Here is a 23,637-nt window from a genome sequence, read left to right as displayed (position 1 = left end):
TTGTCAGAGAGAGAACCAGGGAGAGAGAAAGACTGCAGGAAGAGAGAGAATAAGAGTGACGAGGAGAGAGAAAGACTAGATTTAGAGAGAGAAAGACAGGAAAGATGAAGAAGCCATAGAAGCTGTGAGCAAGAAGGGAGAGAAAGATTGTAAATGTATTGATTTGTCAAAAAGATATGAAAAATTACAACTTATCTCCTTATATACCAATGTCAGTGTGACATGGCATTTTATCAACATTTTAACTATTTCCAACTTCTTACAGATCTTCTTTGGACAAACATGAAGGAACACCAATTCTCCCAATGATAGCGAGATCTTCTTTGGATAAACACCATGTCTCCTTCTTTTAAGATTTGTTCTTGTCTCCCAAGGTCAGCATAGGCTTTTTGACGATCCTTGGTAGCTTGTACATCTTATCTTATGGCTAAAATTGCTCTTCCATCTCCTCTAGTATCTTCTTGGAGGCTTCTAACCTCAATGTCGGACCAAAGAAATTAAGGAAAGTAAATTGACTTCCTTTGTTTTTTCCATCACTTTGTCAGTGATAAGCTATGCTAAAACATAGTTGTGTGCTAGTAGCTTCAAATACACTTTTCCAAAATTGAGAAGTAAAGAGAGAATCTCAATTGCTTAACAAACAACCTTGCAATGCCAAAAGCTATATAGTTGGTTTTGACTGGAATAACATGAGAAACATTTGTGAATAGGTCTACAATTGCCTTGATAGAGTTGTAACCTCCTTGAATTGAAGGCAATCGTACTATGCAATCCATGCTTATGAATTTCCACTTCATTTGGGGGTTGGCCTAGCATTTTAACGTACTCAGCTCTCTCACTCTTTGACAACTCAAGCACTCACTGATATACCTTAGTACACCACCCCTTAAGTTTTCCCAGTGATAGCTCTTTCTCACTACATTGAGGGTATTAGCGTAGCTAGGATGTCCCAAGAATGGAGAATCATGTGGCTCCATAGTATCTTTTTTTTAAGATCATGGCTAGGAGATATGCATAATCTCTTCTTAAAGTACACAAGCTCTTCCTCAATAGAGAAATCTCAATACTTGAGCTGTGATTTAGGATCTTGATCCTCTATCTGCACATCTTTTCTTTGTTGTTGATACTTAGGATCCTTTCCAACTCCTTCCCTTGCTATTTGAATGATGGGATTACTTAGCATTTATACCATAGTAGCTAATGTCTTTGCTCTAGAGGATTCTTCTATGATGATAATATTAAGGAACGCCTTGAAACGCATAGCATTTGCAACTACATTCTCCTTGCATGGCTTGCACTTTCTTTCAAAGTCATATTCAAAAGACTTTATTCCATCTTGTTTGCCTCATGTTTAGATCATACTAGGTAAAGATCCATTTGAGACTTTTGTGATATGTTACTAGGGTAAATTTATTGCCAAGTAGATAATGTCTCCACAACTTGAGAGCATGGATGATAGCTAGCAATTCTAAGTCATGGGTAGCATAGTTGCTTTTATTAATTTTTAGCTTTCTTTAGGAATAGACGATAGGATGCCCCTCTTACATGAGTACACCACCCAATGTGAGAAAACTTACATCAGTCTCACAACCTCGAACACTTGCGATAAGTTTGAAGGCTTCAAGATAGGAGTTGTTACAAGGCTCTACTTGAGTCTCTCAAAACTTAATTTCTCAATTAGAGTCTACACAATAAAAACTTGCTTCTTGAGTAGATTGATAAGGTGCGTAGCTGTTAAAGGAATGATTAAGGCATAACCTATGGGTCTATTAAGTAGTTTTAAACATTTGTAACTGAACAGATGTGAAAAGTCATGAGTAGATTATGAATCTTTTTGGGAAGTTAGAAGGAGGTCATGAGATTTCTGATTGTGTCTGTTCGAGTCAGGAGAACAGGAATTTTGGTAATCGATGTTTTCTAAGCAGAAGATGTGGGATATACAGAACATATTAATCTCGATGTGTCTCAATTTGTCTTATACAATGTTTCATGTCTTGGTTTAAAGTGTATCTAAATTGCGAAATGAATTATGAAATGAAAAATTGGTCTATATTTTGAAGTGATGTTCAATGGTGCGTGATGACAAAGACAGAAAGGCGAATATTAGTCGTAATTTGAATCTATTTTATATCATAGATATGCCCATTTTGGGTTAACTTAGGGGAAGCTTTTTGACACCTAACACTTGGCGATCCTGCAAATGAGTCTTTGGGCATCAAGCGGGATGTTTTAGTATGGAAAAGGTGCATAAGATTCATGAGTTAAAGAATACAATTAGAAATGGATTCATGGCTTGAGGAATTTCAGAATTGGACTACTAAAGAGGAGGAACATGAATCTTTTGCACAGGCTCTGTTATAGGAGTTTCAGAATTGGACAACAGAACAAGAGGAGTTTGAGGCATATAGTCAGGGGAAGACGGAAAACTCAATGTGGCTATGCAAGTCATCACAGTGAACATTGTGCATCCTGATCTCAGCAGTAGAATAATCTGATTGACAGAACAGGTGTATGGTGTATGCCTGCTGAAAAATACAAGGGTGAAGGCTTTGGAACCTATTATACCAAGCTGCAAGCAAAATTAGAACATGAAGAGAAACAAAAGAAGAAATAACAACAGAGGTCCATCAATGGCAGTCAGGTGGATATCCTGGATTTAGGGTATCTGAAAGATCAGGAAGTACAGACTGAAGAAGTGGGTCATAGTCATGCAACATGAGATGTTACTGATCAGAAATTATAGGTTACACCATGTGAGGAGGAGAGAAACAGAAACAGATTTGTGGGACTGTTAGCATGGTCACAAATACAAAGATAGGAAAGGATAAAACTAAGGTTTCAACCATTTCCTAAAACACCAGCAAGAAGAAAGGTTGTAGCAACACAACAGCTAGGATCAATGGCACAACCCCCTAATCCAGCAAATCTCAAAGTCAAATTTGCAAACTTCAAGGGTGAGTCCAAAAAGGAAGACCCTGATGCCCATGTAGCTCAATTCATCACAAAATGGGAAGCAAGTGGACTAGGAGCATTGTATGGAGCTGATGTGAAAAAGAAGCAATTTGCTGCCACATTGGAGGGTAAGGCTATGAACTGGTTTATACAGTATGGTGCATCCCATTTTGCTGATACACAAGCATTACAAACAACATTTTTGGCAAGATTCAGAAGGTGGAAAACACCCACTGATATTCTGAAGAAGCTTAAAACAATGAAACAGAAGAGGCTCCTTGTGGAGGATTATGCACAGCAGTTTTTAGATTTGAATGGAAGACTTGCACCCAATGAAAGGCCAACAAATGAGATGTTGGGGGAATATTTCTGTAATGGGTTGAGGGAATCCCTGAGAATTGCAATAGCCAATATAGATATTCCTGGAGTTGCAGGAGGATTTACTTAGTTGGTAGCAGCTACCGGAGAGCAGAGAAAAGGTTGGGAACCATCAAAGAGAAGAAGTATAGCAGTGATTCAGATTCAGATACAGATTCGGATTTAGACTCAGATTCAGAGTCTGACTCAGGTTCCAATTTAGAAGACGATAGTTCAGATTCAAATTCTGATGATTCAGAAGATGAAGAAAGGAAATCTAGAAGCAAGAAGAAGAAAAGGAAAGAGAAGCAGAGAAGTAAAGCTAGGGGAAAGAAGGACAAAAATGGAAAGGGAAAGACAAATAGCAAGTCTCAAAACCTGAATAAAAAAATTAATGCAACTCTAAAGAGTATGGGAATGTCAACATCTCAAAAAAAGGACAAACCATATTGTAACACATGCCAGAAGCATGGGCACACAGATGCTACTTGTTGGAATAATCCTAACAATAGGGCAAACCCAAGACAGCAAGTGCCAAGGGCAAATGCACCAGCTGCAAATGCAGTAGAACCAGACAGAAATAGAGCAATGGAAGGTCCACCTCAAAGATTTCAGGGGAAAAATAATTGGGTACCACCTAATCCTCAAGGAAATGGTAATCTGAATGATGACCCATGCACATACTGTGGAGGAATGAATAACAGACAGGGTCCCAATTATTCATTGTGGTGTAAACATAGAGAGGAGAGAGGTATTCCTATTATCACATATAACAATCAGAGACCACCTGCATAGGCACAACAGAATAGGCCACCACATGCTAATGTAGTCATTGTGGAGGAAGCCATGCAAGTTAATGAACCTATGTTGCAGACACAACAAGGGGACTATCTCAATGTGTTGCATGTCCAGTGTGATTGTTCAAATTGCATACAAGTGGAGGAGATTCCTGAAAAATCAGCATCAATTTTGGTTGTTACAAGATCATGTGGAAAGTATGTGACTGATCCTATTATATCCTATAAGAAGATGAAGCACCCTCAGTATTGGGAGAATCAAAGACAGGTGAGACAAGGATGTTTGAAGGAAATTCAAAAGAGTCTAGAAAACTGACTATGATCAACAGAAATTGTAGTAGCAAATACATGATATACAGTTAAGTATTTAGGAGGAGATCCAACATCAAGAGATAAGGGAGGCACAGTTGACAGTTGAAGTTTTGAGGAATACCACTGTCACAATGGATTAGATTTTAAGTTTGGTCCCTGAGTTTAAAAGATAGGTACTCAGAAATTTGAGTGAGAAGGAAGAACATGAGGATGAACCTGAAGCATGTCAGATTGAAGCTGAAGGCTTGGATTACAAAGTACCCAAAATCACTATTAATTTTCAGGAATAGGAGATTCAGGGAGCATTATTGGATGGAGGTTCAAGTGTGAATATTTTACCTGAGTTCTTGTATACCAAATTAAAGCTACATGAGTTAGAAGAAGCTCCTTTTCAACTGAAGATGTCATATCATAGGAGGATTCAACCTCTAGGAATTCTCATAAATCAGCAGATTTCTATTTCGAGACTTATCTTTCCAAAGAATTTTGTGGTTCTAAAAATGGATGAAGGAGACAACCCTTATCCAATTTTGTTGGGAAGGCCTTGGTTTAAGCAAGCAAAGGTCAAACAAGATTGGGAAGCTGCTAAAATTACAATCAGGAAGGGAAAGAAGAAAGTTTACATGAATATGGTACCTAGTGCAACTTTGCCCAGGGAAGCCAGAGCCTTGTATACACAGGGTATTAATATGGTGAAGGAAGTTGTTGATGATGATGAAGATGCTTTCCTTAAAGCTAATGAATCAATTGTACCTATTTTTGATATAGATGTGATCAAAATTTTAGAACATTATAAGGATCAAAAGAAACTTGAAGCTTCACAATAATAGAGTGAAAGTAAGCAGGAAGATTCAGAAGAGGAAAACATAAACAAGAAGTTGTTTGAACAGGAGGAGAAGATGCATATTTAGCAAATTATTTAGGCTGAAAAGGCTTTTGAGGAGCAAATGACTAAAACAGCAAGAGTCCAAGAAGATGATTTACAAGATCTTAATTTAGGTACTGTAGAGGATCCTCAGATGGTCAAAGTTAGTGTTCATGTGGAAGGCTAGTTCAAAACAAATCTGAGTCAGCTATTATAGGAGTTTAAAGATATTTTTGCATGGACTTGCACTGATATGAAGGGAGTGGATCCTAGGTTTCGTATGCATAGGATCAACCTAAAAAAAGATGCAGTTCCTCTTATTTCACAGAGATACAAGATGAATCCAAATTATGCAAAGGCTATTAAGGAGGAGTTGGAAAAACTTCTAAAAGTTGGATTTATTTATCCTTTGGAGAAGGTGATATGGTTATCACCTATAGTGGTGGTGCCAAAGAAGAATGGCAAACTCAGAATCTGTGTTGACTACATGAAACTAAATGCAACCACTATAACTGATCCTTTCCCATTACCATTTCAAGATACTCTCTTGGATGCAGTTGCAGGTCATCAAATGTATAGTTTCTTGGATGGATTTAGTGGTTACAATCAGATATTGATGGCAGAAGAAGACAAAGGGAAGATTGATTTTGTTACAAAGTGGAGAGTCTATGCTAGTAATGTAATGGTATTTGGCTTAAAAAATGCTCCACCTACATTTCAGAAATGGGTATAGGAAGTCTTTGCTCCATACTTGACAACATTCGTGAGAGTCTTTCTAGATGATTTTAGTGTGTTTGGGAAGGTTGTGGATCACCTTAATCAACTTAGATTATGCTTTGAAAGATGCAAAATGGCTAGGTTGAGTCTTAATCCAACCAAATGTGCTTTTGCTATTAAAAGAGGGATTTTACTGGGGCATATCATTTCAGAAGAAGGAATGTAGGTTGATCCCAGGAAAGTGGCAGCTATTCAAAAGGCCAAGGCACCAGCAAACTTGAAGGAATTGAGAAAATTTGTCGGACAGATCAAGTAGCATAACATATTTCTAAAATGTTTGTCTCATGTCTGTGTTCCATTGACCAAGTTGATCAAGAAGGATGTGAAGTATGTTTGGATAGAAGAGTAGGAAAAAACTTTGAGATTACTGAAGAAGATGTTACAAGTAGCACCAATAATGCAGCCTCCTGATTGCAGTTTACCATTCCATGTGTTTGGAGATGCCTTTGATATTGTAGTGGGAGCTGTGTTAATGTAGGAAAACCAGAAAGGCTAGTTTAGACCCGTTTATTATGCAAGCAAGGTCACGACAAGAGAAGAAAGAAATTATTCTATTACTAAAAGGGAGTGTCTAGAGTTATCTTTGCACTGGAAAAGTTCAGGCATTATTTTTTGGGCAATTCAATCATAATTATGTGGATCATCATGCATTGATCTATTTGGTGAATAAACCACAACCAACAGGGAGATTGGCTAGATGGATTCTGCTATTACATGAATTTGATTATTCCATTGTGCATAGACCTGGAAGAGAACATTTGATTGCTGATTATTTAAGCAGATTGGAGTCAGGAGAACCTCCTGAAGGGATACCAGATGATTTATCTGATGTAGATTTATTTCAGATTCAGGCAACCAAGTCAGATGATTGGTATGAATAGATGCTTAATTACCTTACTGAAGGTATATTCCATGAGGGAATGACCAAAGACCACAAGAGAAAGCTGGTATTAAGAAGTGCAACCTATTCAGTAATTGAAGGATACATGTACAAGAGAGGAGTGGATCAGATTATCGAGATGTGTTCCTGATAGTTAGCAGGCATCAGTGTTAACTGAAGCTCTTACAAGAAGTTATGGAGGTCACTTTTCAGGTGACATAACCAGTAAAAAAAATATTTCATAGTGGTTTATGGTGGCCAACAGTAATCAGAGTTTCACATCAGTATATGCAAAGGCCTGTGATAAATGTCAAAGGGATGGATATCCAAGGAAAGAATCAAGATAGAATGAGGCAACATCCAGTTTTTCCATTGGGTCCTTTTGAGAAGTGGGGAATGGATTTTATGGGTCCATTCAAGCTAGCAGCACAACTTTTAGGAAACATATATATTTTGGTTGCTACAGATTATTGTACTAAATGGGTAGAAGCTATTGCATTAAAGGATAATAAGGCAAGGAATGTGACCTATTTCCTATATAATAACATAATGACCAGATTTGGCTGCCCAATGGAACTTGTATCAGATCAGGGAGTTCATTTTCTTAACAAGGTGATTAAAGTTTTGACTGAAAACTCATATGATTAGCCATAAAATGTCCTCAATATATCATCCACAAGCTAATGTATTAGCTAAGAGCAGTAACAAGATTTTGGTTAAAATTCTTAAAAGGACTTTTTTAGAAAACAGGAAGGATTGGGTTCTGAAATTGTATTCAACACTGTGGGCATTCAGAACAACCTTTAAGGTCAGTATAGGACTCACATCATTCAGTTTGGTCTATGGCATGGAAGATGTGGTGCCACTGGAGTTCATAGTACCATCTTTGAGGGTGGCAGTTTCAAATAGACTAACATAGGAGGATTCACTTAAACAGAGATTGGAGCAGTTGATGTCTTTGGATGAAGACAGATTTTAGAGTGCTTATGTGGCTACTATAATTCACAATAGAGGATCTACATGGCTGAATCAGTATTTGAAGAAGAAGAAATTCAAATAGGGAAATTTGGTCTTAATATATAACTCTAAATTGGGCGATCATCCTGGCAAATTAAAACTCACGTATGTGGGACCATACATAATTTTTAAGGACTTAGGGCAAGGAACATTTCAATTAGCTGATTTTGGAGGGTAAATTGTTGGCTGAACTTGTGAATGGTTTTAGACTAAAGTTATTTTTGCTCAATAAGTTCCAAGATGCTGATTTGAATTTGGTGGGAGTGGACACAAATTCATTTTTAGCAACCCAAATTGTTGAAGTTGTTCCAGGAGGAAAGGAAGAAAGCAAAAGTGATGTAGAGATTGAGAAATCAATTCAATCAATTTTAACTGATATTTAGGCAAAGCAAAATTGACAGTCAGGAATGCATGAATGAAATTCTCAAAACTGAAATGATTTCAAGGGATTTTGTGGGTTCAGGTCTACTATTTTGGGAAAATAGTAACCATCGGGTGTGCCAGTGTTAAAGGCATGATTAAGGCATAACCTAGGGGTCTATTAAGTAGTTTTAAACCTTTGTAAACTGATCAGATGTGAAAATTCATGAGTAGATTATGAATCTTTTTGGGAAGTTAAAAGGAGGAGTCGTGAGATTTATGATTGTGTTTGTCTGAGTCAGGAGAACAGGAATTTTTGTAATTGATGTTTTCTAAGCAGAAGATGTGGAATATACAGAACAGATTAATCTCATTGTGTCTCAATTTGTCTTATACAATGTTTCTTGTCTTGGTTTAAAGTGTATTTGAATTGAGAAATGAATTATGAAATGGAAAATTGGTATGTATGTTGAAGTGATGTTCAATGGTGCATGATGACAAAGACAGAAATGCAAATATTAGTCATAATCTGAATCTGTTTTATATCATAGAGATGTCCATTTTGGGTTAACTTAGGGGAAGATTTTTGACACCTAACAATAGCTATCAAAGCATAGTTCTTACTAAACACCGTATACCACCCAGTTAAGCCCAAGAAACTTTACACTTTCTTAACTAAGTTTGGAGGTGGCCATTCCTATACATCCTTGTGCCTTTGGTTGGATCTACTGTGATCCCTTTCTCGAATATTATAAATCCAATGTATTCTATTTGTCTTTTAAAGAATATGTGCTCGCTCTTCTTAGCATAGAGCTTGTGCATTCTTAAGGTGTCTAATACAATTCTAAGTTGAGCCTCATGGTCTTCTTCTTCTTTAGAGTAAGTTAAGATATCATCGAAGAATACTAGAACAAACTCATTGAGGTAGGGTTTGAACATATCGTCACTAACTTATTGAAAGTGGCTGGGGTATTAGTCAACCCAAAATACATTACAATGAATTCATAATATTCATTTCTCGTATTGAATATAGTCTTTGGGATGCCTATGGTCTCAAAAATTGTGTTGCAACTCCTTGTTGAATGTGTAAAGTAGTGAGTCAAGAGAAACAACAATGTCTACTAGTCCTTGTGTTTGTGATCTAGTGATGCCCTCAACAATTCTATGGTCTCAAAGGGTGTGTAGAGTATCTAGCAACCTTTGCTTGAGATGGGTCAACTTGTCACAACTCCCTATAAATTTCTTATGATGATGTTTTGATTTGACTTTAGACAATCAAAAGATGCTTCATCCCAAATGGTTCATGAGGCACAATGCCTTGCATTGATGTGGTAGGGAGTCTAGGGGAGAGATGACTCAAGTCTACTTGGATGTCTCAACTATAGATTATGCCTCTATTAGGGCCAAAGCTAACTTAGAAAATATTATGGCCATAATTGATATCTCTGTTAGATGTGATTGAGTTAGTGACAACCAATGTCTTAACTAGAGACAAATGATTACCCTTACTCAAGAAGATGGGATTTCTCTTACTATGGTAATGAAGACTATGGAAAATGCCTCATATATTCATGTCAAGTGTCAAGTCATAATGGGTCGATCGCTCCCCTAGATGGATGGACTTGCTTATTATAGATCTGAAAATGTAAGGTTGAGTCTAAGAAGATCATCTTACCTCTAGCAAATGCCCCTTGAAACACAAAAATAATGGTCTCTATGTCTTGAAAGAGGGTTTGTGATGATGGATCACCCCAAGTCATTCTTGTCTTAGCTATGAGCCATTACTCAAGTTGAGCTTGAGTGTGTGGGTAGCAATAGCAAGTCCAACATTCAATGCCAAGAGGGAGAACCCTTCTCTTGTGAAGTCCAAGAGGGATCCAATCTTACCCAAGATACAAGGGTCTATTTCAGGAGATGAAGTAACCACATGAGTGATTTGCTAATCTACTATGATGGTATGTGCTACGATATAGCTCAAGGTCATGATCTCTGTGAGATTCCGCATGGTTGCAAGCTTCCCCCTTTGACTTTATAGTAGAATCCCTATGGATGACTTAGCGATCTCCAACATAAAGGATAAGATCACCAAATCAAGAGCATGTCATCCTCTGTAGAACTGACAGGATAAGCTTGACACTAAACTATGTCTAGTCATCTCTGATGCCTAAATGCTAATCATCTCCTTGAGTGGATGAGTAAGAGAAGGCTATGGAAAGTGAGAGAAATTTTAGAAAAAACATGAAACTTGAACTATCAATGATCATGCAAATGGAAGAACATCAAATCAAGCAAAACTATGTCTTGCTAGGGGCTCAAACTAGCCTTTGAGGTACCCCGAGAGGCCTACCAAATATATGTAACGACACCCCCAGTTCTGAATAATACAACATTTATATTTTGATGATAATTATGGTAAACCTATTGATGTAAACATGGGAATAAATATTTTTTGCAAATCAACACGTACCTCCTCAAATTATGCCTTGTTTTGCCCCCATAAGAAAAAGCTAGTCAACACTACAGAAGACTATCTCTATATGCCATGCAACTTTTTGAGTTCCTATGTTTAGAATCCATTAACATTTAGGAAATTTTCAAGTTTATGGCATGTTTTGACTATACACAACAAAATTTTTGGTAACTTTGAAACCGTAAATACATTAGCAATTGGTCAGATTAGTTAGTGGTGCTGCTATTGTAGCTAGTTTGACATCCTCTTTGTCCCAATTGAAAGTGATATCTACCAACTCAATCTTTAGCAAAAGTTCAAAGTTTTTCTCAAAAACTATATAGTAAACTATAGCAATGACATTCTTGAAGAATCCATAAGCCAAAACACTCAAACAATCTATTAAGACTACTATTGACTAGCTAGTCACATACCAACTAGCCCTTATGCAACCACTTCGCCCAAATCAATAAATTTTAGGAATTTTGGTATTTTCATGTAGATTTCATATTAAAACTTCAGCAAAATGTATCTTATGATTGATTCAACCAAACATGCTCAAACAACCCCTGTATAGCATGACTATATTCATTATGCTTCTGATAGAGTCAGTAACCTTCTTATGTGGGTCTAGAGTACCATCATGAAATTACAATTTATATACAAACTTGGTCCTTAAAATTGAGATTTATCATTGTTCTCTAATGATAAAAGACAATCACTCAAAGTTTTATTCATGCACTCATATTCTTTCTTTTTGGGATACCCATCAAGATTGCAACTAGCTAGTTTTCACCTCGGGTAAGTTACTCATGAATATATGTGTGCATCACATGGGTTCAAAATAAGGTGATTTTAAAATACCATTTGTATACATTTTTTACATATAGAATGATGTAATATAAAGGGGTTATTTATAGATTGAATAGAAAATGGCTATGCTTTATTGAAGATAAACTCGTAAATAAAGATATTTATAAATAGGCCTTAATGAATGCACGTGATGTAGAGGATATACATATATAATAACTTCCCCTAGGTTTTCGTCTAATGCTTTACCTATGATATGACCATGATTCCACATAAAATGAGAGATGAAAAATAAGAAAAATTAGCAAAATAAAAAAAATATTGAACTTGAATCCCCTTCTACACTCAAGATTCGATGGTTGGTTATCTATGCCTAATCATGCAAAATTATTCCATGCTTGTATCAAGCATTAATATCATATTTTTAAACTTTTAATATTTTTTTGAATCGAAAAAGTGAGTTTCGTAAAACCAATCAATCTTTTTCAATCCAATCTTGCTCTTAAAAACAAAAAGTGATACAACTATGGATTTGTTCCCTTCCAATCTGACTCTCCTAACTAGGATGCGTGAGGTTTCCACGTCAAGCTATTTATGGCAATAAAACCCATCTTGCTCAAGCTTGGCATATTTTTCTCGTAGTGGATGATAGGAGACTTGACTCAAGAGATTCCACCATGTCCCAATAATAGAACCAAAATGTAAGACCACTTCACCCATATACCAGATCTAGATGGAAACACGCATATTGATTATGTGCCCTCTCAAGATGAGTTTTCTTGTGGTCTCTCACCCCACAAGCTCTCCTACAATCTAATCTCACTCACTCTAGTAGCCATGGATAGCTAGCTGTCCACAACCCCTCAAGCAAGAAGAACGAAACAAGAAAATAGTTGGATCAAGAGAACTCTTGAGGTTGTAGTCTAGATGTCCATTGATGAGCTCCAAAGCCATGGATAGCTGTCCACAACCCCTCAAGCAAGAAGAACAAAACAAGAAAATAGTTGGATCAAGAGAACTCTTGAGGTTGTAGTCTAGATGTCCATTGATGAGCTCCAAAGCTCAAACGATCCCATCGATCACACTTGCAAGCTTTGCAATTCTTTATCCTCTATTCTTTGTACACAAGAAGTCAATCTCCTTCACTTGTTTCTCCAAGCCGAAACGAGTTCCTCTCTCTCTCTCTCTCTCTCTCTCTCTCTCTCTCTCTCTCTCTCTCTCTCTCTCTCTCTCTCTCTCTCTCTCTCTCTCAAGCCCCCTCAAGCTCTCTAGTCTTTGTCATAGTATTTATGTCTCTCTATCTCTCAAACTAGGGAGAAATCCCGGAAGGTGAGAAGAAGAGATGGAGGAGTTAGAGACAAGAAGCAGGAGAACAAGCTCACAAGCTCAACTACAAAACAATACTGAGTTCTCTCTACCTGGCTCACATGCAACGGTAGAAGAAAAGAGATAAGCCTTTGATTTTTAGTCATATGGAATGATTTACAATAAGGTTTGTCAACCTTATATATGAAATTTAAATTTTGAACATTGGGTAGGGCTTAATTTTCCATCAGTGCGCGTCGCCTCTCTTAAGCCTGCCCTCAAGGTCCAGAGATTTGTCACTATTTATTTTTTTGAAAAAATTGACTCACATATTTGTGCATTATTAAGTGTATCTTAAATTTACAATTTGCATGGGAATGAGTCCTACACTTGAATTTACATATTAAGCTATCATGCCATATGATATTTCAATGTCAAACGCATATTTCACAATGGAAAGAACTTGGCACATAATTAAACGATATATTATCGAGGCTTCTCCTGGTACCTACAAGCCATTCCAGAAAGATGATTTGTAAGAACCAATGTATGCTATCTTGTGTCACCGGCATCATAAGAGCAACCTGGTGTTGCCATCCCCTTCAATATATCGCGCAACAGAGCAAACCGCCTATGTAGACAAAAAGAGGGGGATTTCATGGATGTGGAAGCTCGTATATTCAAGAACAGATGCATTGTGCCTTTCCCCTTTTTGAAAAAAAAAAACCACACACTAACCACATAGATGGTTTTTGGTACCCAAATTGGTAGGCGTCCTTTTGCCGTTCCAGATTTGCAAAAATCGCAGTAATAGAGGCTTCCTATAAATCCTTTGGTGTGGTGGGGTTGTCTGTAGATAATAACTACAGATTTGTATGGTACTAGCATAACGGGTAGTTCATATGTATGCCAAATGTATGCTTACAAGTAGCTTACGCACGCATAGGATTAGATCAAATGAGCTCATACAATAATCAAGAGTTATCACATTTTTCCAACTACCAGGGATTTGGTTAGGTACCATAAGGATCATTATGATCTTGACTACATCCACCATCACCAACATTAGCAATCAAGAGTAAGAAGCAGACATGCCATGGTTGTTATTTGAATAGGATGAGCTATAAGGGTGATAAAGTACTTAAGGGATTGAGACTTTACCAAGCACTTCTTGCCACTGAGAAGTATGGACAAGACCACATACCATTTACAAAGAATTTACCAATCATGCTATGTTTATTTTTCAAGTAGATGTTAATCATGCTTAGGATCTTTGCATAGTATCATGTATACTTAGCCGCCATACAAGTGATTCCAACTTGACTGTCCATTGATGTGCATTGCTTTAGAGTAGCATGTACAAACTCAGCCATAAAAGCACTTTAGGAGTCCGTTGATGTTTGATTTCATTCATAAAATAGCTCCCCTCATAGCTTGGAATGGCTAAAAATGTAGGTCCATTATGTCTCGATGGTATAAATCTATTTTGGGGGTATCTAGCGATGGCAAGAGACCATTGAACTAATCCCATGGATGAGAGGGCTCATGCATAGATTGATAGCCCGAGACAAAAGGGTAGTGGAAACTTAATGTTATTTGGGTGAGGAGCATAAATCCTTGATATGCTAAAGAAGAAGGATGCAATATCTTATATAATTGCAGTACCCCAATTTAAATCCATATGCCATGGAAAAAGCTTGGTGGGGAATTAATATAATCGTAGGAGTGAAGTATAGAGCATGCATGCATACATCACCATACCCTAGAGTGAGTGTGTGTGTTGCAATAATGCCAAAGCCATACAAAATATAGCCAATGTCATCATACAAATTATAATCTACACTAGAGAAATACATCGTACAAAAAACCAATACAGCAAGGATTATGCTTTGTGTGTGTGTGTGTGTGTGTGTGTGTGTGTGTGTGTGTGTGTGTGTGTGTGTGAATTAATTTGTAATTGCGACAAATGGATGTACCTTTTAAGATTTAAAATTGAGAACTTGGATGTCAAGTCTTGACAAACTTTTCCAACATTTTGGTGGTTACATATGCTCAAAATCATGAAAATCTTCTAGAAGGGTTTTTATGTGTAGTGGACTTGGAGGATAATGGCGTTGTGGCCTATGGAAGAAGTGGTTGGTCTCCTTTATGCCCATCTAGATGCTCTAGAAACTAGGTAAGGATTGATATTAGGCAAAGTTTGAGTGTTCTTGGCATTGCACTAAGCCATTAGGAATCACATATCTATTGCATGAAATAACTTCTTCTTTGAGATAAAGGTCCATTGTTTGGATGGTGGGAGACCTCTCTCACATATCTATTGCATGAAATAACTTCTTCTTTGAGATAAAGGTCCATGGTTTGGATGGTGGGAGACCCCTCTCTCTCTCTCTCTCTCTCTCTCTCTCTCTCTCTCTCTCTCTCTCTCTCTCTCTCTCTCTCTCTCTCTCTCTCTCTCTCTCTCTCTCTCTCTCGCTCAGAAACATGTCTCCTTAAGCCATTGCCAATTGTGTTCATGTGTGTAATAGATATATGAGTTAACATACATGTTCAACGTTGTGAGATGTATGCATCTCTCTAGAAATCTTACCTATGACATATATACATATTTACATTAGGTTTTCTCTATGATGTGCACATTGGTACATATCTCTTTGGTCCTTTTTAAAGCATGATGAGTGTACATTTTTCAATGGTTCCGAACTATTTCTTTTGGCATGATCCATTTATGCTTTTAAATTGATAACTACTATAATCCTTTTTTGGATATATTATTGAGGCATTTTCCTATCTCTTGGATGTATCACTCATGTTCTTGCAAATATTTGGATGTCAAATTTGAGTCATTACCTCCTTAGCCATATGAAAAGGTTTCTAAGTGCTATGAAATGCGAGACAAGATATACTAAAAAGAAAGAAGAATCTCAAAACACACTAATCATGTAAATATTTCTATGCTTAGGCACAACAAAATTACAAATGCTATTACCTATTTACAACTTGTTGCTTTAAGACCCTTATAGAGCTCCTTCATGTTGTAGCTTTAAGTGGCTTAAAAAATTAAATCATTATTGGCACCACATGCTTTTGCAGCGGAAGAAGAGCATTGTATATAATGTGTAAAGTGCATTGTCTAATGAAATTTTTACGAGTGGAAGGGAAGCAACCTTTGCTTGCAAAAATGCCAAGCAAGTGAGTTGTAGCATTGCAACTTTGCAATGATGCATGCCAATTGTGCTAGTGGGCTTGGCCAGCAACAACAGGTGATTGAAACTGTGTCCCTCTAACATTTCGATGAAAGCAAATAATAATTAAAGGTTGTAGAAAGGGACTTACATTATGGATTTCAAAATGCATAATGTAGTTCAAAATGCATGCATTGGCCTATAGATATTCATTTTAATCATGCAATTTGTGGAAGACATTTGCATTAGTTAGCATACGACAAAACTGTCCAAAGAGGGAAGGGTCCTTTTGATAAGCTTTACCTTACTGGTCCTTGGTAAGCTTTACCTTATTGGTCCTTGATAAACTTTTGATACCTCACGTGGTGTGACTAGGGCTTAGTTCTATTTTAAATTTTTTGGGGGCTAATGGGCAAGGAGTTTCACACTATTCCTACTTACCCTTGGTGTAAATTTGCCTTTAGAGTGCCTAATTAGTGTTGCACTAGAGCAAAGGGAAGACAAGTGCATCATGATATTATGGAAAACTATTTTTTATTCATGCCTTTACATGGTATAGTTTCTTATTAGAAAACAAGTCTTACATCACTATTGACAAATCAAAATCATTAACCTTGCTTAACACTTTAAGCTTAACCTTGTTTAACACTTTGTTAGCACTCCCCCTTGAAGAGTGCTACATCATTAACCTTGATAAAACTTTGTTAGCACTCTCTTTTGAAGGATGTTTACCCGGGTTTAAGAGTTTAATCTTAACCCTACTCGTGTGTAAATTCTCAAACCCTACTCCCATGTGCGATGATGTTTTAAGGGGGGGGGGGGGGGGGGCGTCATCCTTCCTTGCTCCTTGTAATGGGACATGATGAGGCCCTAATTGCTTATGATGTGCCCTAATCGCATTATGATATGATGTCATATAAGCGGTACATGATGAGCCGATCCTCTTTGCTAATGGGAAAAGTGCACCCAAAAGTCTTAGGGAAAGGAATATGTGGAAGGGGATATACCCTTGCTGATGTTAGACCGTGTAGGAGGAACGGGGTGGGACCCAAAGTCAAAACAAGCACAAGGCCACCACCTACACAAAAAAAACCACCACCTACAAAAATCAAGACGGAGACTACAACAAATCAGGACGGAGAGGCACCACATACTATACATACATACGCACACAAGCGAACGAAGCGAGCTTTGCAAGCTTCGCCATGGCCGCTTTCTCGTCTTTTGCCACGGCCTTCTTCTGCGTCTTCATTTTCGTCCTGCCAGAAAGCGAGGCGCAGAGCTTCGATTTCTTCTATTTTGTGCAGCAGGTATGAGGCGCCTGTGTGCGTGCTGACGTTGTAATGCTGCTGGATATCTGTGCTTGTCTTGGGATGAATCATGAATGGTAGGGGCAGGGGCTGATTGTGGCAGGGTTATTTGTGTGTGTGTTTCTTGGTTTCGTAGTGGCCTGGCTCTTACTGCGACACCAAGCAGAGCTGCTGCTACCCGACCACTGGAAAGCCCGCCTCTGACTTCTCTATCCATGGCTTGTGGCCCAACAACGACGATGGCTCCTACCCGACCAACTGCGGTGGCTCTTACGACCCTTCATTGGTCTCTCTCTCTCTCTCTCTCTCTCTCTCTCTCTATATATATATATATATATATATATATATATATTTATTTATTTATATTTATATTTATATTTATATTTATAAATAGATAGCACACTCTCTCTATTTATTAAAACACCTCGCCTGAAGTCTCCGCTCTCAACCGCTTCTCTATCATAGTAACTTCCATTTTGTTCTTACGCGACTATTTTCTTGCCATCACACAAACATGAATAAAAGAGACAGCCTTTTACGTGTGTGGAAAGCCTTTTCCTCGAGTGGATAATGGCATTTTAGACCCTCCTCCCCCTTGATGCATCCACTTGCATTTGTCATGCACTCAACACAGCACAAATAGGTAACACGATATGTGAGAGCAAGGTATACATTTGTATTATTCAAGCAAAGAAACGGTATAACATAGACACATCTCAGGACTACACCCTCATGGCGCCGCACATAAGAGAGTTCACCACTGGGTATAGGGAATCACACATAGAGTGGAATCAAGGCAGGGCTTTGAGTCACTACTATTCCCTATATAAGTGTTTTCACTGATAACACCATCGTATAACTACAAAGCCCTTACACCCCCACCCCCCTTCCCAAGGTCACAATCCTATTTCTAGGATAGTGTATACCCAATGCCTTCTTTGGGAGACCATACAGTTGGCAACCAATGCTCCATAGTTCATGGTGGCTTAGGTGTAAATTCCATGCCACATTAGCAATATCAGGTTTGTAGGTCTATCTTTCTCTCTAGAGAATACCTTTATCCCAAAGGTGGCATTTTGCGAAATCCTTTTCAGTTGGAAATTTTAAGAGCTAAAATACAAAATTCTTTTTCAATGAAAATTTTAAGAGGTAAAATGCTCATATTTGAAGGTCTTTACTGCTAAAAGCCTTCACATTTTGAAGGTTTCTTCATGACTTAGATTTTAGTTTAAGATGTAAAATTTGAAAATTTAAAGGTGGAATCACACTCTTTGAGCACAACTCTCGCACAACTTCACAACATTTGGACCCTAAGGTCACAATCCTTTGAGTAGTGTATGTATTTGTATATGTCTTTCAACTAGTGACAATCAAACATGATTGACTTTAAGGACTTTAGCGAGCACACTTTCATGCTCATGTAACAAAAGAGGGACACATCAAAGCCCATAGCATGTGCACTTGCATACATAAATGCACATTCACACCCACCCAATATGCTACATTAATATGCACAATCACGCCAACCACACAACAACACCAACTCATGCTTGAGCAAGCCGAATTGTGCAAACATCAAATGCCAAAGTAATGTTTTCAGCTCATGTAGCCAAATGCTTGATAAGATTTTACTTTGTGTGAAAATTTTTGGTTGTCATTACAAGCTAGTTGTAATTAAGGGCATGGAATTATCATAGAGAAGCTCAATAATGTAACGATTCATTGATTTAGTGGGTAATGAAGTGATATAAAGCTAGTCTCCACATCGTTTAATGTTACATTGTTGTTTTAATGTGTGATGAAGTGATATTAGCTAGTCTCCACATCATCTGACAATACGAATGTGTGTTGATATTGGACCTTCTATATACCTCAAATGGGCACCCATAATAAAATATACAAAGCATGGACTCGTACATACATATATGTGTAGTGCATGGAAATAATGTATGCTAAGATTTGGATGGTCCTCTCCTTGCTATATGAAATAGTGCCATTTCTTTTGTCCATGATCACAAGTCTAATCATAGAAAATTGACCTAGTAACTCTAAGAAATGTTCTTATTTTCATGAGCCTAAATACTCACTAATAATATCATTTTTTGACCATGCAAGCGTGTAGAGAGATGAGAAAAAGCTACAAACACATGTTGAATCATACAAACACATGCATATTCATGAAACCCATGCACGGAACACAATTTCACTTTAGGAAGGCTAAGAAAGTTCAATATTTTTTTGCTTGTGTGTTATGTGCATCAACTCATCAAATCCCTTGCAGAAAAAAAAAAGTTTGCAAACATTGTTTAGTTGAAAATATTTAGCACAAGTAAAATACTATATTTTATCTACAATAGATTCTAACTTAGTGGCTTTACATTTGTAGATTTCAGATTTGAAAAGTGAATTACAAGAGTCTTGGGAGACACTTGCTTGTCCAAGTGGTGATGGTGAGAAATTTTGGTCTCATGAGTGGACTAAGCATGGGACATGTTCTGGGTTGAATGAGCATTCCTACTTTACCTCAACTCTCAACTTAAGGCAAAACATTGATATTTTGGGGGCTTTGCAAAGTGCAGGTAGGCCATTCAACACTCGATCTTTTGAAATATAGTATTTCTCATGTGAATTTATAATTAGTTAAGATATTGAACTTTAAATAGGACACACGCACACACGCACACGCGCGCACGCGCGCACACGCACACACGCACACGCACACACACACGCACACACACACACAATAGTGTTTCTTCTACTAAAGTAGCTAATCAAATTGAAGCTATGTGGCTTACGTCTTCACCCTTAGATCAATAATCAAACTAGTTGACTAGATTTCTTTAAACACTCGTATATATCCAATAGTGTTTCTTCTACTAGACTAGCCAATCCTTCGATAATCAAACTTCTATAGATCAAAGCTACATGGCTTACTTCTTCGTGCTTAGACATATCGGACCTCGAATAATCAAACTAATTGACTAGATTTGGATTGTATTGTAGTGGTTCAAAGACAAAGGTTAGGCCTTTATAAAATCAAGTTGTTGGTTGCCTTGAATATAAACAATGTGGGTATATGCATGGTTAGTTTTCCATAAACAATAATTTGTTTTTGCATGTTCACCTTATTGCTATCAATAAAAGTGGTTGCATCATGCAAAGTGAAATACAATTTTTATGATAACCCTTTTAGAATGGTTTATAACCTACATTATTTTACAGGAATACAAGCTAATGGTAGTTCATATAGCCTTCGTGCCATTGTATCAGCTATTGCACAAGGAATTGGACAAACACCAGGAATTGAATGCAATCTCAATTCTTCAGGCGAAAGACAATTGTATCAAGTATACATTTGCGTGGACAAGGATGCACAAACTTTGATAGAATGTCCTGTGTTGCCTGATGCCACTTGTGGATCTGAAGTGATGATTCCATCTTTCTAGCTTTCAAATACGAGGGGTTTGATGCATGATTGGAAAGCCTTTAAGTTGGTTGCACATGAGGCTTCGTGTTGTATTACAAATGTATGATACTATCTAGGAAGGCAAGGTTTGCTAACTTCTCTTTAGCTCAAATTTTTTTGAACTTACTATTGATGCTTTGAGAGCACTCTCAAGGAGTAATATTTAGTACAATCTCTTTTGTTCTCTAATGGAATCATATAGTTGCTCTAGGTAAACAGGGTTCTTCAATTATCGATACCATAATATTTGTATCATTTTAAGTGAAAAGCACATAATCATCTATACTTTAAGCTTTGTATTGATAATAGCATAAGAGGGCTCTTTTTTATTTTCAAGGTTGTCTCCTAGACCCCTCTAAAGACACCAATTCTACTTTGGTATCCATAGTCTTTCATGATTGGAAAACAAAAATAAACATTGATCTTGAAATCCATTAGACAGGGGTTTTCTCTAGTTGAATTAGGTATGTTTTTTCTAGCTTACATTTTAAGAAGCCTCATAAAATCAAGTTTATTTTACATATAGCTTGTCAAGTTGATTTACTTGATTAGCATGCCAATCCTAGAATGAATGTATTGTTTCTACTATGTTACAATAATACTTGCAAACTATGTAGGATATAGTTTCATGAGACATGGGCTAATATGGAGTATAGTAATAAGCCAATCTTTTACTTTCCTATTTTTGTAGCTCAGTTTGTGGAACCAACATTACATGCACCTAGAATATTTCTAGATTTTCAACTATATAATTTTTCCTATGTCACATTTTATGTTACATGAAAAGCTTTTTATTTTGCAAATAATGGACGACTTTAACATTAGCCCTAAAAATTCAGGCATATGGATGACATGGCAACATTTGAAGAGATGGTAGAATACATTTTGATAAGGCTTTCAATTGAAAGGCTATGTATATATACCCAAGAAATCCTTGTGTTGTCACAAGCTTTACAAGTGCTTATGTTTGCGCATTTAGCTTCAACTTGCACGAAGCTTGTAAGGTTCATTGAAATTAGAAAATTAAAAACGGATTTTTGGTTTTCTTTTTGTGTTAAAGGTTATTTAAAACTTTATGTACAAAGTTAAATAATTAAATTAATTAAATAATTAAAATGATTTAAATTAGTTAAAATATGTAAATTATATAATATAAATAATTAAAAATAATAATTAAATGAATTTATAAGTTTAGATTAAAAATTATATGAAATAGACCTTGAATGCACATGATATGGAGGATTTACATACAATGAACCCCTTGAGATTGGAGCTCTTATCCAAGGTGTGGGAGTAGGGGCGAGGAAGCAAATAGAAAAGGAAATTATAGCTTAGATTCTTTGTTGGATAGATCAACTATATATTTCATTCACCTATCCAACAAAGTCGAGGCTACAATCTGCTTCGCTATCATCCATGTAGACATAATCAATGAGTAATAATATTTCATATTTCATTGACCTATCCAACAAAGTCCAAGGTGCAATTATCTTTATTATCACCTATATAGGCACAATAAAAAAGAAATAATATTGTCGTGCCACAAGAACATCAATACATCAAGAGGTATTTATAATTTGTTATGTAAGGCATTGCCACCATTTTCTTATTGTAATATTTTACTCTTTTTCATTAGCACTAGATACAACTAAAGGCCATCAACAAAAGTCATCACAAAAGTTATGATCGATACCTTAAAATACAAGTCTATTATAATTTGTTCATTAGATAGAGTCACAAGAATAAAATCTTGAACAAGCACAAAAAAAGAGATAGTTTTGAATTCTAAGTACTTTATTATTTTCAAAATTTCAATTAGTCAAGTTCTAGGCATAGCCCATTGGATTCTACGATTAGCATGTCCAAATCTCAGAGGGTGCACGTATAAGAAATCATCTATACGTTGTTCAAACAATATTACAAAACATCATTTCTTTATATGCTATAAGGCAATAAAACGATCCCTTTTACTTTACTAAACTTATTATTTTTTTCAAAATAAAATTAAAAAACCCCTTTTGTAAATGTAATCTTGTAAATTGTACTAAACAAAATACCCTTTGTTTTGAACTCACGTGGTATCTAACATGTTCTATAAGGTGCACTCCCCTCGGGGTCCAAATAGGATACTATGGAAAATAAAGATAATAATTCTTCTAGAATAATCCTTTTTGAAGATCTTTATTTAAGCATTTTTAAATAGAAAACTTGAGCTTCTTTACAAAATTAGGGTATATGTAAGGGCTAGGAGGTAAATGATTCAATATATGATTGAATACATAGGCTACATAACACATTTTTGGCATTTATTGTAAGAGGAAAAGGGACCAGTAGAGATGCATTCTAGAGATCTATATATCAATATTTTGTGCTCTAGTCTCTCCTAGTGGTAGGGTTTAAGTCAAGGAGATTGGAATAACTATATGCTGTTGGAAAATTTATCACATAGTCCCAATCCTCTATTCCAACATATACGCATTGCCATGAATGCCAAAATGTAGCAAAATGTTCTTTGCATGTAAGTCATTATAATAAATTTATTGCTATGCATGAATTGTACTATGTGGAGTAATCTACGTATGATATCTCATAAGTTTTCTTTCAGGAGTTGAAGGTTTCTTGCTATAATCACAAAATCCTTTACCATTGGTTTGATTGTGTCTCCTTTGAGATAATTGAGCAGCTGATGTAGATGACTCCTGTTCCAATATTTGAACACAAGTAATGATCTTCCAACACTACAAATAATAATTAAATGCTTGTATGGAATATAAGTGGCTTCCTTTAGTACTACT

General features: G+C 36.6%; 1 protein-coding gene across 1 annotated transcript; it reads left to right on the top strand.

Annotated features, from left to right (window-relative positions):
- Window positions 1-17,208: 17,208 nt before the first annotated feature.
- On the top strand, window positions 17,209-21,090 carry RNS1 (ribonuclease 1). The gene is made up of 4 exons (XM_087666586.1): window positions 17,209-17,376; window positions 17,513-17,662; window positions 19,763-19,955; window positions 20,599-21,090. The coding sequence occupies exons 1-4, from the start codon at window positions 17,272-17,274 to the stop codon at window positions 20,820-20,822; spliced, it is 672 nt and encodes a 223-aa protein (XP_087522712.1). The 5' UTR covers window positions 17,209-17,271; the 3' UTR covers window positions 20,823-21,090.
- Window positions 21,091-23,637: the final 2,547 nt, after the last annotated feature.

The sequence above is a fragment of the Lygodium microphyllum genome, chromosome 2, assembly GCF_053477565.2.
Source record: "Lygodium microphyllum isolate KBCC chromosome 2, Lygodium_microphyllum_v1.1.10, whole genome shotgun sequence".
Taxonomy (NCBI): Eukaryota; Viridiplantae; Streptophyta; class Polypodiopsida; order Schizaeales; family Lygodiaceae; genus Lygodium; species Lygodium microphyllum.
This window is presented reverse-complemented; position numbering and strand designations above follow the sequence as displayed.

Coding starts and splice junctions, on each gene's coding strand:
- RNS1 (XM_087666586.1), top strand. CDS start 17,272: ATGGCCGCTTTCTCGTCTTTTGCCACGGCCTTCTTCTGCGTCTTCATT. Junction 17,377..17,512: donor TCTTCTATTTTGTGCAGCAG/GTATGAGGCGCC, acceptor TTGGTTTCGTAG/TGGCCTGGCTCTTACTGCGA. Junction 17,663..19,762: donor GCTCTTACGACCCTTCATTG/GTCTCTCTCTCT, acceptor TTACATTTGTAG/ATTTCAGATTTGAAAAGTGA.